Source organism: Ictalurus furcatus, chromosome 15 (genome assembly GCF_023375685.1).
Source record: "Ictalurus furcatus strain D&B chromosome 15, Billie_1.0, whole genome shotgun sequence".
Taxonomy (NCBI): Eukaryota; Metazoa; Chordata; class Actinopteri; order Siluriformes; family Ictaluridae; genus Ictalurus; species Ictalurus furcatus.
Window position 1 is genome coordinate 10,274,147 of NC_071269.1, and position 13,780 is coordinate 10,287,926.

A 13,780-nucleotide genomic window follows, 5' to 3' on the forward strand; every position below is an offset into this window, starting at 1 on the left:
ACGCTTCGCTGAATTCAAGGTAACTCTGTCTTGAAATGGACGTTTGCAACAAGCTAAGAGAGTTAGCGTGTTTAGCACTGGTGAAGTCAATACTACTGGCTGGCTTCCGAGGCAGATAACATGGCTAATTAACTAGCTAACATAAGCTAGTTGCTCCCCCCCCCCCCCATGTTTCTGCACAGAGCAGGGAAGAGCGGAGTTCTACGTTTGTGCAATTTAGTACAATAATTAAATTTAGCTGGTATCACATCTATACTTTTGTTTAAGTCTTCCAACATTGTGTACATCTGTTGAAAATCATGTGTGAGGAATTAGCCCGGGGAAGGGCGGCGTACAGACCCACAGGAGGCAGAAGAACGTTCACAAACGGTGGTTTATTGGTGCAAGGGTGAAGTGAGTGGGTTGTGAGGGGATGAGTGCGGGGCTTGTGGAGGCGTGACTGCCGGTGTAGCCTACTCGTGGCGGAGGCGGGATTCCCAAGACGGGGGCGAGGGTTTTCCCGGGCCGGCATCCTCCGTAGGTGGGACTCTCACCACCCGGCGATCTCGTCCGCGCTTGCACCTTTTGGGGAGAGAGAGAGAGAGAGAGAGAGAGATTAGCGTGGGGCGTGAGGTTACTGTCGTGCTCGGTGATTGCGAGTCGCTATGTCGCTGGAAAACACGCACGGAGTCCGTCTTGTCGCTACGGTATTCTCTTCTCTCGTACGGCCGGAAGCGCGCCCTTTTATCCTCCTCCGCCGTCGCCTGAGAGGTGGAATTTCTCCATTGGGTCCGCCAATCGCTGGCCGGTGTCGCGTCAGTCCCGCCCCGCCGCGGCAGTCCTTCCGGCTGGCGGAATGTTCGGCACGAAGCTGCCCACGTCGTGCCGGTGCGGCAGTTGGAGAAGGAGCGATTTCCTTCTTGTGTGCGCCGGCTCTCTGCCCGTCGCGACAGTACCCCCCCCTCAGCTCCGAGCCTACTGCCGCTCGGTGGTGGGCCCAGAGGGTGTCTCGTCGTGAGAGCCCATCCGCGTTACCATGCTGGGCCCCCGCCCGGTGCTTAACCTGAAAGGAGAAGTCTTGTAAGGCGAGGAACCAGCGGGTTACCCGGGCGTTGGTGTCCTTCGCCTTGGCCATCCACTGCAGGGGGGCGTGGTCCGTTATGAGGACAAAGTGCCTGCCTGCCAGGTAGTATCTCAGCTCCTCGATGGCCCATTTTATCGCCAGTGCCTCCCGCTCGACCGCCGCATACTTCCTCTCGGCCGGGGACAGCTTCCGGCTGATGTAGAGGACCGGGTGTTCTTCCCCGTCGAAGGTCTGGGAGAGGACGGCGCCCAGCCCGGTCTCGGATGCATCAGTATGTACGGTGAACGGGAGGTCAAAGTCCGGGTTGCGGAGTACCGGCGCGCTGGTGAGGGCCTCTTTTAGGGCCTGGAAGGCCCTTTCTGCGTCGGCTGTCCACCTGACCTGGTCTGGCTGGCCCTTCTTTGTAAGGTCTGAGAGGGGAGAGGCTACAGCAGAAAAATTAGGCACGAACCTGCGGTAGTAGCCCGCCAATCCCAAGAAGGCACGTACCTGCTTTTTCGATGTCGGACGCGGGTAGCCCTTCACAGCCTCGATCTTCTTTAGTTGGGGCTTCAGCATTCCCCGTCCGATGCGGTATCCCAGGTACTGGGCTTCCGTCAGCCCTAGGTGGCACTTCTTTGGGTTGGCGGTCAGGCCGGCCCCCCGGAGTGCTTTCAGGACCTCCCTGAGGTGGAACAGGTGGTCGGCCCAGGTGGAGGAGTGGATGACCACGTCGTCCAGGTAGGCCGCTGCAAACTGCCGGTGAGACGTCCTTGGGGATCCCCACTCGACTGAAGAGGAGTACCAGCTCCCTGGCGATGTTTTGCGAGGTGGTCTTGCGGAGCGGCACCGCCTCGGGGTACCGCGTGGCGTAGTCGACGAGGACCAGGATGTATTCATGGCCCCGGGCAGACTTGGGTAGGGGCCCCACGAGATCCATGCCCACTCGCTCAAACGGGACGCCGATAATGGGCAGGGGGATCAGGGGCGCCAGCGGGGGCCTCCGCGGGGCCGTGCGCTGGCACTGCGGGCACTGTTGGCAAAAGGCCCGGACCTCCACGTCCATCCCGGGCCACACGAAGCAGTCCCGCAGCTTCTCCAGGGTATTTCGGGCCCCCAGGTGGCCGCCGAGTGGATGGGTGTGGGCTAGGTGCAATAAGACTGCCGTCTTGGGTCGGGGCACCACCAGTAGGTCCACCTGCTCCCCGCGGCGGCAGGCCCGTTGGTAGAGGAGCCCCCCTCGGACGAGGAAGTACGATGTGGGGAGCCTCAGGTCTGGACTCTGGTCGACCCCCTCTATCACCCGTACCTGAGCCCAGCAGTGCTTCAGCCGGTCGTCCTCCTTCTGCTCCCGGCCGAACTTCCCCTCTCGGTTCACCTGGGGAAAGACAGACGACAGAGGGTTAGTAGTTTGGGGGGTCTTACCTTCTGTGGTGGCCTCTCCGTCGTCCTGGGCCAGGTAGGCCGGCCGGGCCGGGGTCCCCTTCGTACGTCGCCGCAATCTCCGGGGCTCGGCTCTCGGTACCACCAGGAATCCTGGCCAGTCTCGTCCCAGGAGGAGGGGCACGGGGAGTTCGGGGATGATTCCAACCTGGAGGGGCCAGGTGCCGGCTTCGCCCCGGATCTGGACCTCGGCTGAGGGGACTTCCCGGGTGTCCCCATGGACGCAGGTCACGGTGAGCGTCCCCCTTGGGCGGCACTCCTCAGGCAGGATGGAGGGCCGGGCGAGGGTCACCGTGCTCCCGGTGTCCAGCAGGGTGGTTACCGGTCTCCCTTCGACCCACACCGTCAAGGAGGGCGCCTCCGGCGGTTGCTGCTGATGGAGGGCGCAGCCTGCCAGCCATGGTTTTGTAAGCAGCCGGGCGGCTTCCCTCTCCGGCTCTGTAGGCATGGGCTCGTCTCGGGGGTGTTCACAAGTGGGCGCCCTCTGGGGGTTCCTCCAGGTGCGGGGCCGGGTCTAGCGGTCGGACCGGGGACCCGGGGCACCGAGGGGCCGATCGAGGTGCTGCTGCTCCCCGGGGTCGAGCTCCAGGGTGGCCAAGGTTCGCTCCAGGACAGTTAGGAGTTCCTGGGGCGTGTGCCCCCACGGCCTGTCTCTCTGCCCGGGGCAACGCCCTCAGGAAACGGTCGACCGCCACTTTCTCCGCCACCTCCGAGGCGGTATGCCGATCCAGCCGGAGCCATCGTTTGGTGGTCCGGATGAGGGCGTTCATCTGGCAACGTGGTCGGGCCCCTGGTCGATAAACGCAGCGATGGAATTCAGTAGCAGCCTTGCCAGGGGTTCGGCCACACCATGCCAGGACTCCCTCCTTCATCGCCAGGTAGTCCGCGGCCTCCTCCGGCTCGAGGACATAGTAGGTTGTTCGGGCCTCTCCCGTGAGCAGTGGACCAAGGGCGCGTGGCCAGTCGTCACGGTCCCACCCCTCCCGGCGGGCGATACTCTCGAAGGCTTCGAAGTACGCCTCGAGGTCCTCTTCGGGGCCGAGGGGGGGTAGTAGGCGGCGGGTCTCGCTGCTTGCGTCGGGGAGAGGCACGGAGGCGGCGGGGGTCTCAGTCCTCATGGCGATCAGTGTCTGTGTGGCGACCTGAAGGCTCTCGGCGAGCTGCTGCGTCACAGCGTGCTGCTGGAGGCTTGTCTCCAGGAGGTGTCGCAGGGTGTGGTCCATTTTGTGGGGGGGGGTTCCCTCTCTCTCGTTTTTTTTTTTTTTTTTTTTTTTTTTTTTTTTTTTTGTGGTAGGCGAGTCTGTACTATGCCCGCATCCTCCACCAGTGTGAGGAATTAGCCCGGGGAAGGGCGGCGTACAGACCCACAGGAGGCAGAAGAACGTTCACGAACGGTGGTTTATTGGTGCAAGGGTGAAGTGAGTGGGTTGTGAGGGGATGAGTGCGGGGCTTGTGGAGGCGTGACTGCCGGTGTAGCCTACTCGTGGCGGAGGCGGGATTCCCGAGACGGGGGCGAGGGTTTTCCCGGGCCGGCGTCCTCCGTAGGTGGGACTCTCACCACCCGGCGATCTCATCCGCGCTTGCACCTTTTGGGGAGAGAGAGAGAGAGAGAGATTAGCATGGGGCGTGAGGTTACCGTCGTGCTCGGTGATTGTGAGTCGCTATGTCTCTGGAAAACACGCACGGAGTCCGTCTTGTCGCTACGGTATTCTCTTCTCTCGTACGGCCGGAAGCGCGCCCTTTTATCCTCCTCCGCCGTCGCCTGAGTGGTGGAATTTCTCCGTTGGGTCCGCCAATCGCTGGCCGGTGTCGCGTCAGTCCCGCCCCGCTGGCCCCGTCCTTCCGGCTGGCGGAATGTTCGGCACAAAGCTGCCCACGTCGTGCCGGTGCGGCAGTTGGAGAAGGAGCGATTTCCTTCTTGTGTGCGCCGGCTCTCTGCCCGTCGCGACACATGACATTTAAACAAAAAACTGCTGGCTCTCTGGTGTCTTTGCCACTGTTTGTGTTGTACGGAAAAAGACCGTGTGTGCGTGTGAGACACACTCGCGCGCTCTCTCTGTGTTGATGTGTGTCAACACTGAAATAACAATAATCGATTTTATAGCATTATTATTTATAATATTTTATAATTATTTAACCTGACATATGTTTAGTACTAGGGATGTCACGATACCAAAAATCTAGTAGTCGGTACCGATACCAGCTAAAGTACACGATACTCAATACCAAAGTCGATACCATGGTGTGTAAAAATAAATAAATAAATAATACTTAAACATTAATTCCTTTATTTAAACATTTGAACATTATTAAAAACAATAGTGGCAACAGTCACATAATAAAAAAAGCAATTACAAAATAGATATATAATAACTATGTAGGCATAAAATGGTTTTTCTTTGAGATGTTCTGAAATGTGGTCTCTTGTTTCAGTGAGTAGTTTGGGGATCTCTGTATACATGAAGTAATTTCTGCTTGGTAGCTGGTATATGGGGTTGAACTGCTGAAGCATTTGCTGGAATCCATGCTTTTTCTAACTTGATCCATGCATATGCATTCAGCAACTGCCCTATCCAGTTTCCTTGCTTTGTTTGAGTTTTTGTCATATTTTCTGTGCCTTTGAAGAGCTTCTCTTAAGGTTGGCTGTGTTGATGTTTGCTGACTTTGCTCCTGACTCTCCTGGTGGACATCCTCCTCTGGCTGATACTAGAGAGAGAGAGAGAGAGAGAGATTTTAGTTATCAAACACTGTCTGACAATGACTAAAACAGTGGAGTCTACAGGTGCTAAGGTGCACTCCTAAACACACACCTTATACACTGAATGCAAACATTAGTTTAAATTCACTGACGTGGTCTCAGGCCGAAAAGATTTATTAAAACCATTAAAATTAAAATAATTATTTAATCTAGTGACATTAGGCTACATTTAGCTGACAGGACACAGGCTGAATGGCGATGCATGGTAGCCCATTAGGAGGTAGTTTATAACACTGCAATGCGTTAGCATTGTGAACATATAACAGGCTATCGCTAACATTACATGGAGCATAACGTTAGCTGGTTTCATGGCCGCAATGCCCACTGCCTCAAACAAACATAATACAGGACCGTCTTTCAGGATAAGGATTAGAAGTTTTACAGTTTGTTTGATGTTAATATGACTTGAAACTCACTCAACTTGAATTCTTTGAAGAGATCGGGGTGCCTGTCTTTCAGGTGCTTTGCCAAATTCGAGGTGTTTCCTCCCTTTGTTTGAAGTGTACGATAGCATCGTTTGCACACCGGCTTCAGAGCATCAATTGTATGTCCGTTTTTATCCGCCTCGAATGCGAAGTATTTCCATATTCGACTCTTGCCTTTTTTCCTCTCAACGAGTCGGGGAGGAGCTGAACTTGTCGCCATAGAAAAACTTTTAGAAAAACATAGATACACACGGGAAAAACTTTTGTAGTTTTTCCCGTGTGCGTAGTTCTTCTTTACCACTTGTGGACCGACTAAAACACTTGCGCGTATTTGCTGGCCCTATCGACCACGTTACTTTCGTTACAGTCAGTACCAACGGAACTGCAGAAAAACAAGTACCGTCACGTTTTAAGAATGTTGCTACCGACTTGGTAACGAAGTATCGGTTCTCGTGACATCCCTATTTACTACTGTTCCAAATATTCTATATGTTGCTTAAAAATACAATAGATCATGTTCAGTGTGGGAAAAAAAAGTTGTTTTTTACCCAGACATAAAAATAACACATGTTAGAGCTGTAGTCGCGATACCGTGAAACTGTGTTATTTTTGGTTAAGGTTATCATACAGTCAAAATCTCATGCTTACACTGGAGTGAGACCACAGATGTCTCTCGAGCTGTCATGATCTTTTTCCCAATAAAACATCTTGGTGCGGTGCCTCACGTCTTTTGCCCAATCAGAATCAAGATAACGGCATCGTCTTCTTTTACATTTATTCACTTAGCAGACGTTTTTATCCAAAGCGACTTACAAATGAGAAAGATACAAGCATTGTCCATTTTCCATGGACAATTTTGTGCAGTACTACAATTCTGAGGTAAGTTTGCTGACTAACTTAACCTTAGGTAACTAGTTGCCACAGTAATGTTAACTTGCCAAATCAAGTTACTTTGTCGGTTATTAAGTAAGTCAAGTGTGTCGGGGCAGTAGACAAGAGGCTGTGCAGCAACCGATAGAGGAAGATGGAGTTTGATTGTCGGCCATCTAGAAGTGCTGCAGAGGAAAGGCTTGAAGCTGAAGAGGAAGAAAATGTTGCAAGAAAGAGCCACATCGCTAAGCAGTGAAAACGGGCACTTGCAAGACTTGCGCAGGCCAAAAGAATGAAGAAATAAACTTTTTGAAAAGCAAGTTGTGGCTGGTATGCCAGAAAGTTCAAATGAAGTGGTGTCAATAAATGGTTTTTTTTCCCCTACTTGAACAAATTTTGTCTTTTCCCTTTATTTTCTTGTCAGAGTGCACAAGAATGCTTTATTTACACAAAATCACAAAAATTTTATTTTGGGGGAGGATGCCCCCAGACACCCTTACAGGGATTTCATTCGTAAACATGTCACCTTTTTCATGTCTTGGGAGTTTGCAGGTCTGTTTTAATGATGTCACTAATTCTTATTCTAATTCTTATTACCTAGAAAACCCCGAGGAGAAGCGAAGAAGTGTCGCAAAGTGTATGGAATGGAGAAGAAAGATCTGTGGTGCACAGCATGCCGCTGGAAGAAAGCCTGTCAGCGCTTCACTGACTGATTTTACCCTTTCTCTTACAAACATAACAGGCTCTTCTAACATCAGTGTCTGAATCACTGACTCATTGTTGACCCCCTCTTGTGCACCCTAAAGGATTCCATTCCTTGAGGACTCTCAAAATTGGGTAAGGGCTTTTCTAGCAAGTGAGCTGTTTTGTGTCCTGTACACCACAGCGAACAGTGAACACATTTCACTCTTGCGAAACATTGGGGGAAAAAGAAAAGAAAGAAAAAAGTTGAAAAAATACAATATGCATTAGCTTTTGCTGCACTACTCTGAAGCAAGTTTTTTTATTTTTTGTTCTTTTGCAGGCAAGAAAGACATTCTGATAAAGTACCTAGCGAATGAAACTTTTATATATATATATATATATATATATATATATATATAAAATAAAATCACACACACACTATAATTGTAAGCAGCAAATTTCTTTGAAGGGTTTTTTTTGGACAATTTCTAATCACTATTCAATGATAGACTTTATACAGTCCATTTTATATTGAGCTGTTTAGGCAGGGCTAAACTTATCAGTTTAATTTCTTTAACCAAAGTTGAAGAGTCTCAAACAGAATATGTCCAGAATTCTGCTCTCTCTGGAGTTTAGGCTTTATTTAATTTTCAGTTTGTATTTTTACACAGATAAAACGGATAAAACCATCTTCCTGAATCTTATTGAGGTCATGGCCATCATGATGAGGGAGCAAATGATGCTCATAAGTTTCATGTAGCTTTAACCATGAAAAGAAATGTTCTATTGCTTTAGTCAAATCAGTACTTCTGTTAGCATCTACTATATTCTCCCCTTACAAGTCTCTATTGATATGATGCACCTTTTCAGAATTCTCTCATAAGTTTGTTATAGTGAGAAAATATAAATTAGCCTTCATAAAAGATCTGGTTCATTTTCTGATCAGTTTTGCACCAGCTATTTTATCCTTGTCATACAAAGTGAAACCATCTGTTATTTTTTGATAAACTGGTATTTTTGTAGTGAACTACAGTTAATTTAAAGGTGAGCATGTTGACAGGTACAGCTCACTGTAGAATGTGATTTGTAGGTAATAGCTGTACTTCACTGTGATCTTATGAATTGGTTATGAGCATGCCTGTTCATTCTACTCACTGACCAAACAGGACTTTCAATAGTGAGTGGCCACTATTTAGTCCAAAACTAAAAACGAGACCAGAGTCTCAGCCTGAAAGTGTATTTCTCTAGCTTTTGGCATCCAAGAATGGCCACAGATTTAAAAGGTGATGGAGCTTTTCCTGGCAAATACTGTTTGATACCTCTTTAAATGTAGACAGTGCCATATACTCCACTGTGCTAGCTCTTCTCACACCCTCTCTTTCGTTTTCTGCTGCCAGTCAGACCAACACAGCTGCAAATGATGACTGTACACTTGTGCATGCACACACACACACACACAAACAAGCAGGGGTGTCGTCTTCCCCAGCTCTAAACTATCTCTATGATTTCACTTATTAGAGCTCCTATTGATATCCTAAAATTGTCTTTGTAAACTCTCTTAATTATATTAAATATTAATGTCTCAGTTGTTTGCCTCCTTGCCTGTCAGACATCCTGCCCTATCTAAGCACACAGCAACTTGATCTTGTCTTTGTTTGTGGTGAAAAAGAGTGGTTCCCTCTGGTGGTTGTAACTTTCACTAAGTGCCAATTAGAAGAACAAAGAGAGGGTTTTTTTTATTAAAAGAAAAGAACTAAAGGAATTGCACTAACGTGTACTGCACACAAACATTATTTTTATGTGGCATTTTTATATGGATGAATTGAAGTTTAAAGAAAAAAAATCTTTTTGGTTATACAGTAACTGGTCTTAGTTTTGAACTATAGATTCAGGGATGGAGGCTACACACTGACTCCACAACAATAAGCTTAACAATAAGCTTAACTTTCTTGTTGGTATCTACAACATCATGCTAGTATTGATATTGGATTGGCCCATATTTCCTGTTGTCCAGTTACTTGTAAGTGGAGTGTCACAGCTTATATTTTCTCTTTTCATTTTCTCTTTCCCTGACATAGACCTTCCTATGTCTATGTCAGGGAAATGACGCTTCAATTACCACAGTGACACTTCAATTGCAGGTAGTTGTTTGAAACCTGAAAATACAGTTGTCCACATTTTTATTATTTTATATTCTGCCTCATTTGCTATGGCTTCTTTTATAATGTAAAGCAGAAACTTAAAATTGTAAGAAACTGTTTTTAACTGAAGATCTAGTGAAAATGTAGTTCAACATTTTTGTCGGGTTCAAGTGGAAAAGCAACGATGAATGTAAACTCTTCAAAAGAAAAAGCCTATAAACACCTGTCACTGTTGCTAAAGTGATGTATTCTGTTATCTCATCGACATTTACAGTTTGAGACCATATCTAATATGCTTTCAGTGAAAAAGACCTAAATTACAGTGGCGTTTATTGGCAAGAGAACTAGTCTCACAGAATGCAGCTGTATCTTTCCATCACTTTTTCTACAGCCTTGCGTTATGCACATCCTTCATCACTTATTCTAGCATATAGAACCTGTCAGTGGTTTGCTTTTTTTTCTCTTTCTATTGTCAGTTAAAATGCTCTCCAAATAGTGGGTTTTTTTGTTTGTTTGTTTGTTGTTGTTGTTGTTTTTTTTTTTTTTTTTTTTTTTTTTTTTTTTTTTTAAAGTCAGTGTATATTAGTGTACTATTGCCAGACAGGAGATACTTAAATTAGTGAGTTTATTTTTATGCATATTAAGTTGGTCCTGTCCTGCACATTCCGACAGACTGCTTATTTGTGTTTTTGTTTGTCTCCTTGCTCATTCTGTCTGTCAGGCCTTACCCAGGAAATTAAGCTAAACACCCAATAAATGTGCAGTTTCACTTTGCATTTTTTAAAAACATTTTAGATATTACAGGGCAAATGAATCATTGAATGTAATGAAATGTAACACAGAAACCAGCTTTCAGTGCTAAAAAAAAAAAAAAAGTGTAATCATTTTAATGCGTTTTACTGAGCACAGTCTGTGTTTTTTTGCTTTTGATCTTTATTTTTAGTTTATTTTGGCATGACCCAGTTGGCTTTTATCAGAAACAACCGCTCTTTGATGTGTTGGTTGATATTTTCTGCATGTCTTCTGTATGGTCTCACTTTATTAGAAACATTTTTGTGACATGTCTGAAGTTCACTGTTGTGAGCAGAGTGTGAAAGACGTGATTGAGTGGATGGATATGTAGCTTATGTTTGACAAGCTGTATGAGGAAAATATGATTTATATGGATGTAATTAAATCTAGATTTCAGAAAGATCAGCTTTTGTGTATTTTTATTACATTGCATTATCATTTTCTTTTTTACAAGCTGTAAGCTGGCATTGTTGGGAATTAGAAAAAATGTATCATTATTTGTGTAAAGTACAATATGTTGTACCAAAATATTGTCATTAAAATATTACAAATGCATAATTTGGATTTGTCCTCAAAAATTGAGGATGCCGAAAATTTGTTTAATTTCTGAACAAATTTTGATTAATCATTCTTTATCACTCCTTTAAATCCTGGAAATATTAAGTATAATGCTTTTGATAAAAACAGATTGTTCACAGTTCAGTCATGTTCATTTTATATTAAAATACATTTTCTTTACATATAAACCAGTGTTTTTTGGAAATTTGCAGTGAGAGATAGTCCTACTGCTCTGAGATGGCCTACAGGAATTTGCCTTTATAAGTGATGACACTCTGGTTGTGTAGAAAAATTTGGCTCTTTTACTACTATTAACAGTAGTAGATAGCACTTTTGAAATCAGTACTTGGCATTTTTAGCAAATCACTACAGATCCGTTTTCTCAATCCTGGTCCTGGAGTACCACCATGCTGCACTTTTCTTTTCGCTGCTCCAAATTACTCGATTCGACTCATCAGCTGAATAAATATGAACTAGGTTAAACACCGAAATGTGCACAGTGGTGGTACTCCAGGACAAGGATGAGAAACGCTGCTCTTGATTTTAGACAGTAGTTGTAAAGAAATGTACTTATGGCAGGCAGTATTTTAGTTCAGAATTTCTTTCTGGAGTGAGCACCATCTTCAGAGGGAATGTAGAACTGTTAATGAATAGTGTATTTTCTCCTGCAAAGTGTTGAAAGAGTGGAATGAACAAAACAAAAGAAGCTATATAGGAATGAAACCTGGATATGTTTATCAGTGTACAGTTCTGCTCCTGAAATCTGAGACTTAAATCAGTAGGGGATTGTCGAGCGCTGCGACACCTGCAGCACCGCCTCCATGGGCATGTACTTCGTCCTGAGCAGGTGGCCCACACACTCATTCATCAACACTTCCGTTCCTCTCCTGTATGACAGTTCGATAAGTTAGTGGGATTTCTTTTCTGGCAGTAATGAAAGCCAGTTGTTCATGATCTATAAGGATCTAAGATCAGTTTGATTGACTCTTTGCTTATGGGGTGTTTTTTCCCCTTCTCTCAAACATTATTAACAATGTAGCAGCACAGCAAGCATCTTTTTCTGAGAAAATTGTCTTGCATGATTGTTCTGAGTGAAAGCAGCAGATTCCTTTTTTCTTCAGTGTACCTAACATAGGCTTAAAAAACACCCAATTCACTGAGGCACATCTTCAGCCTCAGGTAAACACATCTGTGTTGAGTGTAAAATAAATAAATAAACAGAAGTATAATTATACAAACCAGGCTTATTTTGAACCTAACGCTTTGGATCTCTAGAGTAATAGATTATTGACACTGCAAGTGTGACAGATATTCTAAATCACGTATGATTAGGTCGGGAGGCTCGCGATACGCTACGATGGCCTGACACAACAACCGCTCACGTTTTTAGCGTCTCAATCCTGTAGAGGGGGAAGAAGTGAGCGTGTCGACGGTCAGGACACACACACAGTGGCGTAGCGCAAACTGCGGTGGCCCAACTGCAAGAGAGAAGGCGGGGCCCCCATCGTAATCAAATGTATTCACTGTTCAATATCGTGTACAAGTGCTATTGCCCCTGCCATTTGCTAATCTATCTTCTGTCAAAACTATTTTTATATATGTGTATATATATGAATTTTACGTACTTTTACACACTTTTGGTTAATTAGGCTACAATGTTTTACAAGTTAGTTTGATTCAATCTTGTGAATGAGTAAAATAAAGCATTATACCTTTTTAAAACCATCCTTTACTTCTAGCACTCCTTCACAATGTCTGTGATGTCCATCAGACGTGTGCGCTTGCCTTCAGTGCTGAGAATTGCTCAATGTGCTTCTCAAGCAGGTTTTTATTTGTTTTAGTTTAAAAAAAGACATCTCTGCACTTGCCACCTTGACGGGGATAGCTAGAAAAAGCTTCACAGCAGTAGCCACATCTGTGACACTTGAGAGAATAGATGCATGCTTCAGCAACAGCATCTCGGTCAGATCTTTAATTGACCTCGTTTCAATTGCTTTTATTTCTGCACTTCGAAACTAAAGCAATTGTGATGGAAAGTTGGAAGAAATGTCATCATTGTAGGTGATTGCAAGTGTTTCAGCAAATGCATGCAACACGCGATAAGTTCCACGCAGGAGTTCCCTCGGACATAAAAAGTGGAATTGTCTGGCTATTGTATCCAAACCTTTGAAAAGGTGTTTCAGCTGAGAAACAGCTGTATCAATGCAAGTGTAAAAAACACCTATTTTGAAATTTTTGAGCAAAATGCAGCAAGACCTTGCTCATGGCTTTTGATGTCCTCAAACTGATCCCTTAGCAGTGATAAGATGCTGCAAGTATTTTCCAGTAAGTTTGCTGCTTGAAGTTCTTTCTGTTGCAATATATGCAATACTACATTGACAGGCTCCAGCATTGCAAACTCGAATGTTTGCAGTAATTTCACAAGCCCAATTGCCGCTGTACGTTCTTCTGCTTTTTTTTGAATGTAAAGCAATTTCGGTCAGTGCCCGTAATATTTCAGCATAATGAAACTTATGAAAGCTGATTTTCCAACATTTTCCACCTTTTTATGCTTCGGCTGAAGAAAACATAAAGTCTCTGAACCACGTCATAGAACTCTTTGATGGCTGTTATATGTTGACAAGCATCATTCAACACCAAATTCAAATTATGCACTGCTCAATGTATATTTCAACAGCATTTGGCTCCAGGTTTTGGATACATTTCTGCACCTCAGAATAAATCCCACTCATAGCACTCGTCCCATCATACCCTTGGCCTCTGCAGTTTTTATATGGTAGTCCCTTACTTCGTATCAAAAAGTCAACTGAAGCACTGCATCCCCAGCAAGCCCCATAAATGGGGGGTACAAGGTATACATGATTTGTGACTCAAAAGGCATTGCATACAACTTTGAGTTCCACACAGGCAGGACACTACCAGTCAGTGGAATGCCTGACCTGGGAGCCAGTAGCAACATAGTTCTACAACTGGCATCCATCATACCCCCACATCAGATTTTCAAGCTGTACCATGACAATTGGTTCACAAGCATAATCCTTTAAGTTCAAATGGCAAAGAGAGGGAT

The 13,780-nt window shown here is 45.5% G+C and overlaps 2 protein-coding genes across 7 annotated transcripts in view; one reads left to right on the plus strand and one right to left on the minus strand.

The window, feature by feature from the left end:
- slc2a4rg (SLC2A4 regulator) overlaps nt 1-13,780 on the plus strand; it is a 100,123-nt gene that overhangs the window by 68,305 nt on the left and 18,038 nt on the right. For 3 of the 6 annotated variants that reach the window (XM_053643067.1, XM_053643068.1, XM_053643069.1), the window contains one exon: nt 7,140-10,555. In XM_053643067.1, coding sequence (XP_053499042.1) covers nt 7,140-7,251 — 112 coding nt within the window. In that variant the 3' untranslated portion in view covers nt 7,252-10,555. Of the gene's footprint in view, nt 1-7,139; nt 10,556-13,780 lie in introns of those variants that run through there. The other 3 variants (XR_008387891.1, XR_008387892.1, XR_008387890.1) reach the window with 2 other exon arrangements.
- On the minus strand, nt 2,855-5,339 carry LOC128619133 (uncharacterized). Its single transcript, XM_053643072.1, has 2 exons — nt 4,170-5,339; nt 2,855-4,071 (listed from the first exon to the last, which is right to left on the minus strand). Exon 2 carries the CDS (start codon nt 3,706-3,708, stop codon nt 2,953-2,955), a length of 756 nt encoding a protein of 251 aa, XP_053499047.1. The 5' UTR covers nt 3,709-4,071; nt 4,170-5,339; the 3' UTR covers nt 2,855-2,952.